Below are 9302 nucleotides of genomic sequence, written 5' to 3'. Positions count from 1 at the left end.
ATTATAATGTATTTCATGGAACACATGAAGACAGTGCTTCCACAGTATATCCTCAGTTCTCAAGTACAAAAATATCAGTTATGGGTAGTCAATAGTTATCAAAATTTTTATTGGTACAGAATGAAAGCAGCATTTACTTTATTGTTTTTTAAACCATACATCATAAAGTTCCCTAGTACACATGTGGAGGAGTGAAATAGGCTCTGTACTATTTACCTGCTACTGATCCTAAGGCCAGATTCAAAATCTTTCTGGGCCAAAACCAAACAATATAATTAATAGCTAAGGGAAGGCAGTTCCTCAGTGTGAAAGGTCAGCATTTAGAGTTTTACTAAAACACTATTCTTGAAACAATACATCACTTAAATGTATAATTACATACACTACAAGTGAAAAACAGGTTTTTATTAACAAGAACTATTGAGACTGGGCATAAACATCTTAACCACAAACCCTGGAAATATTATGGATGCCTTGATGTGGCCCTTTTTGGTGAGAGAGTAAGAACAATGAAGTATGGCTTTTCAATCTTCCTTTAAAAGCATGTTTTATAAAATTTTGTAGGCTTAAATTATCTTAGGCCTTAACATTTTCCAGTAACATCTACTAATTAGAAGCATTAATTACATCAGTATATTAAGCAATTGGCTGATAGCTGATCACCAGCAGAACAGGAACTGTTTGCTTTTGCTGTTGTATTTTTGTCTTTAAGGGAGGTACTTTTCTAGTGAGAGCCATCCTACAGTACTATCAAATATTTCAGAGGTTACTACATAGCTTCTCAAATAAAATCCTCAACAGTTTCATTTTCCAGCAGATACTTATATCAAGCATATGCAGAGAGCAAATACAATCAAGTGCAGACAGTTCAAAAGGATCTCTCAAACACATTGTTTTACAGTTACCCTCTGCAAAATAAAAGCCCCTCCTCACCCCAAACAGATGGGTGAGAAGGGGAAACAGGTCTGCCATTCATGTAGGAGTTTGGCTAGCATAGTTTTATTAAAGTTGTTAACAAAAATAGTTAAACATTTTTACAATTTAACATCCAGTCTGACAAAAGGCAAATCAATGAAAAAAATACAAAAAAGTAAAAAAGTGCACTACCCAGTCCAGTATTTTGCTTTAAATTCATGTCACTTACAGTATATGAAAAATAAACCCAGAAGTGTAATTACTTTAAAATACACCGCTTCCGTATCTCAGTATTTTACACATATATTCTATAATGGAAGAGGAGATCTCTTAAAAACTTTACTCTTAAAATATTGAGGTGCATATACCAAGTGGGATAGACTTGGCAAGTTAAGTTGCAGTAGAGAATCCTTTCAAATTTGGCATTTCACTTACACACCTTACTGTGCCAGCAAGGTCAGTAATACCTAAACCTTCTAGAAAGAACAGTAATTTTGTTTAATGCAGATTTACTAATACAGACAACTACAAGAAATGGTGAGGTCAGCAACTCTATGGGATCTTAAGGAGATACGAGTCCTGATTTAGTTGTCAAATGGAACAATGTCACAACAAACTTTTAAGGCCATGTTTTATTTGCTGATTAATGGACAAAAGGCAATGGATTCCCCCCCCACTGAATATTTTCTTGAAAGTCTGTGCTCATAAAAATTATGAAAAGTTGGAAAGACTTAATTATTGAAACTTTAAATATATTTTACACAATCTTGTTTGTACAAAAATACAAGTTAAATATAAACATAAAGCAATCATGATAATTTTATGTAAATCCATTTTGTGATATTCTGTTATATATAAAAAAGTTTCGCAGCTCTGTCTCATTTGTGAAAAGATCAATACCAGATTGAATCACTACTGGCAAAGGGCCCTAAAAAGCACACTTCAGCATTAAATATGTTTTACAAGGTAAGTACCATTTCCTGATTTCATCTTCTAAAGACTGGCAAAAGATAGGGCAGTATGTCCATAAACCAACAAATAATTTGGCTACAATGTCATAAAACACAAACACACAAATCTGTACAATAAACCAGTAGCTATGCAGTACGAACTAGTTACACACACATACACAGACATGGAATGGAACTCAGTGAGATGCTGATTGTAATTCACTGTTCTTCAGCCTGGCATTCTGTCTGACTTCATCAAATGAATATGACTTCGTTACCTTTCCATTCTTAAATACAGTGTGAAGCAGGTCCTGCAAGAAACACCGCTGTTTTAGCAAGAGGGATTTGGCAAACACAGGTTACACAAACTCCAAAGCAAGCACACAAACCCAGCCTGATAAGGCTGGAACTTTAGACTGTCAAGGTACTAAATCTTTACAGCTTTTTCTGACACCTTTCACTAATGGTTACACAGAAGAAAGGGCAAGGGCTGTTCACAGACAGCAGCTTTGTGCTCCTTGGTCCCTTGAGTGTGGTATCTGTACCTGGCCAAAGCAAAATACACCTTGCTAGGGCAGTTTGTAAGAAAGGTGACACACAACCAAATACAAGCCAATTATAGAGGTTTAAATGCAGTATTTTTTAACTCTAGGAAAAAATTAAATCTTTCTTCACGGTGCCTTTTATTCCTATATTTTGTAAAACAGCATATCAGGACAGGCTGGCACACAGCACACACTGGAAGGGCAACAAGCACAGCTGGCAACAAAAGTCAGCACAGCAGCAACACTGAGCAGTCCCTGCATTGGGTGACCTGTGCAAGGACCTGTGGCTTCAGAGAAATGGGCCCACAGAAGGGGACATTTCCCTGTCATTTCCAGGGAGCCCCAGAGCTGGCACCACACCAATGACCCTCTCTAATTTCCTGGGACCAAAACATTTTAATGAATCATTTCACCTGACAAAAATGAAGGGACAACATATTGCCTAATTTCAGAGACCAAGTCTTGCAGTTTGTGTTGAAGAGATTTCTCACCATTAGGTCCTTCCCTCTCTACATATACATCAATGTTCATAATTAACATATGTAAAGGAATATGTGCATAGAAAAAAGTTACAAATTTATATAAGATCTTTGTGACCAGAGCATATCTTCAGTGTGTGTAAGTCAGGTTTTCTTCATCTTGAGATTTTTCAGAGATCCAAGTTTTAGGCTTACAGTTATGTAAAGCAGTGTGCCTGGTAAGTACCCTCTGCCTAGCAGTACAAAAACAGCTTCTGTATACCAGAAAACTTTCAACTTCTAAAAGCAGAAGTGCAATTTGACAACTTATTTTCAGTCCTCTTAACTTGGGAAGAGACTCAACATGCAATTTAGTGATTCACTGTTGGACACTGAAACACAAGACATATCAAACTGAAAGCCTGAGATTGGCATAAAGTTTGTACTTATTTCATGGAAACAGCATTCCATTTTACAATTGTAAAGAATTCACAGGGAAACTGAATTCCTGAATCTTTAAAAACTGTGGAATTACTCTGCGTACAGAGCATTAATTCTTGAAGGAACTATTTTAAAAAAATCTCAGTGGGGAAGTAGAAACACATTTTAATTACAGCTGTAACTAAAGTTACACTCTTGCTAAAGCAGTTACAGCCGTTCCACCTTCACCAAGGGTCACTACTCAAATTGTGCAATATTGGCCAAACAAAACTACCTGGCCAGTATATATTAGGCAACACAGACTTTAGTTTTGAGGAGAAGTGGTAATGTTCTCGTGTTTCTGAAGACAAAAAAAAGCCAAAGATCTGTAATTATAAAGCCTGCATTCTACTGTCATTCTAACATTCTGCTGTTACCAAATTTGGTACTGAGGTCATTTTAAGGTAATAAAATGGGAATTGAACAAAATGACAGATCAGAAATAAATTCTGAAATTAAGTTATAACCTGCTTTATCTCAGTGTATTTTTGCATGAAGATGTTGAAAATTCCTACCTGTCCATACTCTTCAAGATCCCCCTTGCCTTCCTCCAGTGTCACATACTCCCCAGCTGGTGTCCTATGCAACGACAGCCGTCCTTTCTTTGACCTTTTGTTGGGATCGGCTACAGGATCTTTGAAGACATTTATCTAAAATGAAGAGGATTTTTTTAGGAGGAAAGGGCTTTGTGGGACCGAATGCAGATGCTGGTAATGTAACAGGAAATGTCAAACAGGTTTTCAAATGGGGAGGCCTCTCCAGAAAGCAGAGGGGTAGGAGCTGTGCACAGACATACCCCAAGGCCGTTGGTCACCACGTAACTACATTTGAAGGAACAGTTTAAGAGGTCTCTGGTTAGTTTCTGCAACAAAGCTCCACCAGATCCAAAGGCAATATTCTCAATACTCCATTTATTCTTCTTCATTCCCTCCACAATCTAATAAAAAAAAAAGAAAATTATGATGTAGTATACTTTTAGGCCATGCCATTTTCCCATAAAAATATACTACTTAAGCAAGATGCTTTTACAGACAATTAAGCCAACTAACATTCAGTTTCCAGAAGATGTATGCAATAATTTGGTCAATACTTGGGACACTGTCTGCATTTTTATTTACAGCTCCAGTGTGGAACTGGAAAGCTTTTGCTGTAGCACAATTACCAGGCCAGCACATATTCTTCCCAAACTAAGGTGGCACAGTGATGCAATGCCCAGGAAAACAGAGCTCTAAAGAAAATAAACTTCATGAGAGTATTTCAGAGCCTTCCAATTTCTCAGAATTATGGAAAGACCTGGAAGCAGAGCCTGTATCCTGAGAGAATGCAGGCATCCTGCTCTACTCCATAAAGTTATTCCCCTCTCTGAGCGATGACTTAAACAGGGCAATTCTCTGAAAATCTCATTGCACTTGCTGATTTTACTCTAGACAAAGATGGGAAATGAAAATACATGAAACTGCCCACAAGAGTTTGCTTTGCCACCTTCTCCAGCAGGTACAGATCAATGTGATCTGCACTCTATCAACAGTGGGGGTAAAAGTCACTGTACATTCCCCTCCACCCTGAATCTACCCTGACAAATGTGACATCATCTAGCCTGGAGTAATGGGCGCTCATTTAGTCATGCTCATAAAGGGCCAAGATTTGTTTCCCTGACCTGTTACTCTTATGACAGCCTGAAATGATGTTTATAGCCCCAGAACAGGAGTTCAAACTCTCTTCTTCTAACATTTTACTATCAAAAGCAGGTGAGAAAACCAGAGTGGGTGAGACAGCAAAGTACCATTCATCTAGGAACACAGGAAGGAGAGAAGCAGAATGGAAGAACAATCTATGGGGAAAATGCAGAGTTTCAAAATTCAGCATAGTCAGAAATCTGGTAATATTTTGGGCAATCTTAGAGTCCTGCATCAAGAAGAAATGCCAGAGTAACACTGAACAGGACTGCTTCAGGAGCTACTGATGTCAAGCTGCTTTTTTAAAAGACAGCAAAAGGCTCATCAGAGGGGAGAAAAAATGGAAAACACAATTCCAATATCAGACTGTAACAAACTGGTATTGTAAACAAAAGAGCACACCAGTATTTTGTTTATGCACTTAGTCACATGCAGACTCTTCACAGACACTCTCAGTATGAATGCCAACAGGACACGTGGACAGCAGAGCCATCACCTTCCCAGGACATGCTGGGAACACCTTCCCACTACACTCCTGTCACAGATTTCCCCAGGAGAAATCTTATCAGCGAGTTTCCACCATTCCAATGGTACCAACTCACTCAGCCTCACTGGGCAAGTCAAGCAAAATTCATCTCAAGCTCTACCTCCATGACTTCTAAGAGAAGTTCTCTTCTTAAGAGAGCCCTTTGAAAGCTTTGCATCCTGAACAAATGCCCTCTTAAATACATGACAGTCCTGTGGATTTTAGTAGTAGACATCATACACTCTCAGTGACCAAGAGCAAAAGGAATCTTTATTTTCAGGTAATTAGACTCTCCTGGAAACAGTTAAAAGAGGCACTCAGGGAACATAAACAATTGCAATTAATTAAATTCTCCTTTAAGTACCTCAAAGTAACTAAAGCTGACACAGGAAGGGTAAGAAATGATATTTTGTATACCTTCTACTTGAGAACAATGCCCAGTGGTGCCATAAGAAATGAGATTTAACTGGGCCTGGATATGGACTCTACTTATCTGTGCTGCCTTTTAAAGAGTAAATACAGGTGAACTCCCCATGGTTCTGCCCAGACCCTGAGCAAGCCTGAAGCCACGTGAGCTGCTGGCCAAGCCTGAGCCAGTGTGCCCTGGCCACCTCACTGTGCAGTTCCAAAGGCAGGAATGACACTGAGCTCACCTGAACACACCTGCAAGATAACAACTACCTGTACAAACAACATCCTACACCAAGGCCCGTGGTGCTGAGGCTCCATGCTAATTGATACCTGCAGGTTAACAGATGTTAGTGCAACAACAGCAGAGCTGGGCCGTGGCTGCTTAACCCTCGTGCCTGGGTGAGAAGAAATGTGAATCCCCTTGCAGCTCCTGTTCCTGCTCTCATTTACAGATGGTTTGTTCATCTCATGCTACCGGCACAACTCCTCACTTACTCTGGGTGAAGAACTGGCTTCGAGCTTTCTACTCCCTCCAGGGACTTCCTTAGTCTGGACTTCCCTTCCCCTCCTCACCAGACAAAGACCAATCTAAGCTGAAAGCCAGCTCTGACTGTACCAGTGACCCACAGCCAAGGCCCAAATATTATTATTACTTCCTTAGTTATGGAGAAGAGATGGCAAACAGCAGTGGTAGTAGGGAAGAAGAAAAGGGACAGATCTGAAAGAACTGAAGCCTCCCCCAAAGGAAAACACAAAAGAATTTTTTGCTTCACACTTTCAAACCTACACAGGGAGAACAATTCACGTGTCAAGGTTTTCACCAGCTTCCTCTGACCATTATGAGCATGACTAATACATGAACTGTGACTCCAGATTAGAGGATTAATTTTGTATAAAAATTTAAAGACATCTGGAAATTGAATGTTCAAAGAAAATCCTTTGAAAGTGTGGAGTTAGATTTGAATGATTTTAAAAAGTGAAAATGCAAAGAAAGCCAAAAAAGTTTCCTTACCTGTTCTACCAGCATCCCCTATTAAAACAAAGAATTTTAAAATCCAGTTTATACTCTGAGTTGTTTTCTATATTGTTGTTTCAGCTACTTTGGATAGCTAAATCAGACTATTGGTCATTACCCATTTTAGACTTCCCTACTGTACCCATTACCTTTCATCTGATCTGTAACAATAAATCATGCCTAGAATTGAAAGCTGATACAGAATACTTGGAATAAAAATCTTGCACGGGCTACAGGAGGGGGGGAAAAAAGATGGCCACAGTGATACATTTGTATTTGCTCATGTAAACTCCTTTTGGAAAAGAATCAATTATACTTCAGTGTTGGTTTGGTTTTGGTGGGTTGTTTTATTTTGGGTTTTGGTTGTTGTTTTAGAGATGTTTTAAAATGTTATGCTATTATACAATCTTCTAAAAGTCAGCATGGTAAAACCTGGGGTTTGCTGACATAAAAGGATGAAGACATTCACAATATTCAAATAGAACCAAAATTAGGTTGCAATATCATGGTCATTTTGCTCCAACCTAATTTGCTACTGTCAAATGAAAAAATGTCACTTTCCTTCCTGCCCACTTCTCCCAGCTCAAAACAAGGTTGTTTTCTTCTGTATAGTGCTGGCAAGTATTAGCCCCTTTCTGGGGTACAATTTAATTCACTCAACCACAAAAGTGATCCCCTTTTGGCTGAGCTGGTTTGCTGCTACACGTGGGGTCTAAATTGCTTTAATGACTAGTGGTTCAATGACACGAGGCACAGCAAGATTTGAGTCAGGAAGAAATGAGAAAATGCCACTGGGCAGCAGTGACCTGTGTGCTCTGTATGTCTTGGGGAACTGGATCTTCTGCTCTCTTATTGCATGTTACAGGTAGGTGTTTCATAATCAATTATAGCTTCATAAAGAAAATATATCAACAGGCAGATCACCTGAACAAAGGATTTCTTATTCTCCTCCCATTCTCTCCCATTAGCTGTTGCAATTGTTTTATTGCTGTATTTAGAACTTGGAGAGCAGAGCATTTTTCACTCTAGTGCAAACATTTAAAAATACTTGCTTTAATATTTAATTAGAATTGATGCCGTATGACATCCTTGAATTTGGTCCAGTATAACTTAGAAAAAGCAACCAGGGTTCCTTACAAAAAAGAACAGTCCAGTTTCTTTCCTCTCTCAACTCATGAAAATCTCAGCCATAACATACTTGCCTAACACAGCCATGAGCCCTGTTAGTTTGTTGTTCAGAACAAGCAGAAATGTTTTTCTTCTGTGTGGGTTTTGCTCTCTTTGACAGAGTGTCTTCCCCTGCTATCTAATGATTACACTCTGTTTCCAGCTATTAACCCCTCATGATTGTGTTATGTCAAGCATATTAGCATAGTTGTACATTCTCAAAAAGCCACATGGGACAAGAAAATAGAATAGAATTTACTTTAAAGGCCATTGGAGGGGGAAGAAAACCTGCAGAGCATGACTGCACTCCAGTTGGTCTATCAGATTACAATCTCAGTATTAACTGCTCTCTAGGGATCCGAGTGACAAATCTCAGTTCTGTCGTTGAGGTTCACATTATGTGCCCACATTAGACATGCAGATGGCTTCAGACTAACTAAAACCCAAAACTGAACTCTTGCTCATAATTTTGAGAAGCAGCAAAAGTCAGCTTTGTTGAGAAGAACCTAAAGATGTGTCAGTCTAGAAAGCTAAGACAAATGTCAATAAATTCAAGTAAAATTAATCTTAATTCCACTTATTTCTGGTTTTGAACTCTAATACAGCTGAAGATGAAAGACTCATGACAAACCAGACAAAGTCAAATCCTCTTCATCTTACATGCCCTTTGTCATCTGTAGTTACTGCAGTCTACACCTTTATAGCCATATTGTATTGCCTGGTATCTACCTCTAGTCAATAGTGGTGAATTTATTACTTATTTCAAGCATGCAGAATTTACTAAGTAACTTCTGTCTCAGTAAAATTGCAATTTTGACTCAGACTATAGCCTAACCTTTTACACATATTTCCAGGCTTCTCAACTCATCCTTAGTCCACTAGTTGCTCAATCAAGGAACTTGCTTTCCTTACCCTAGGTTTTAAAAAGTTTCCTTCAAAACTACACCTTCAATATGTGAGGACAAGCAGACTTCAGATACATAACTAACAAGCCAAAGCAGTTAATTACTGCTGCAGCACAGTGATCATGCAGTGTGCCTTAGACATCAATGAAATGACCAAACACTGCCACATTCTGATCTCAATGAGACTTGACAAGCATGATGAAAGCAAACAAAAGGAGAGACAGCGGAAAGGGAAGGCTTACAACAGGGGGATT

General features: G+C 38.8%; 1 protein-coding gene across 2 annotated transcripts in view; it reads right to left on the bottom strand.

Annotated features, from left to right (window-relative positions):
• Positions 1-973: 973 nt before the first annotated feature.
• The window catches only part of NAMPT (nicotinamide phosphoribosyltransferase), a 30819-nt gene continuing 22490 nt past the window's right edge, over positions 974-9302 (bottom strand). The window contains exons 9-12 of one of the 2 annotated variants that reach the window (XM_064702859.1): positions 6974-6991; positions 4145-4285; positions 3864-3998; positions 1927-2176 (exon numbers count right to left, since the gene is read on the bottom strand). In XM_064702859.1, the coding sequence (XP_064558929.1) occupies positions 2063-2176; positions 3864-3998; positions 4145-4285; positions 6974-6991 (408 nt within the window). In that variant the 3' untranslated portion in view covers positions 1927-2062. Of the gene's footprint in view, positions 2177-3863; positions 3999-4144; positions 4286-6973; positions 6992-9302 lie in introns of both variants that reach the window. The other variant, XM_064702858.1, reaches the window with a different exon arrangement.

Source organism: Zonotrichia leucophrys, chromosome 1A (assembly GCF_028769735.1).
Source record: "Zonotrichia leucophrys gambelii isolate GWCS_2022_RI chromosome 1A, RI_Zleu_2.0, whole genome shotgun sequence".
Taxonomy (NCBI): domain Eukaryota; kingdom Metazoa; phylum Chordata; class Aves; order Passeriformes; family Passerellidae; genus Zonotrichia; species Zonotrichia leucophrys.
This window is presented reverse-complemented; position numbering and strand designations above follow the sequence as displayed.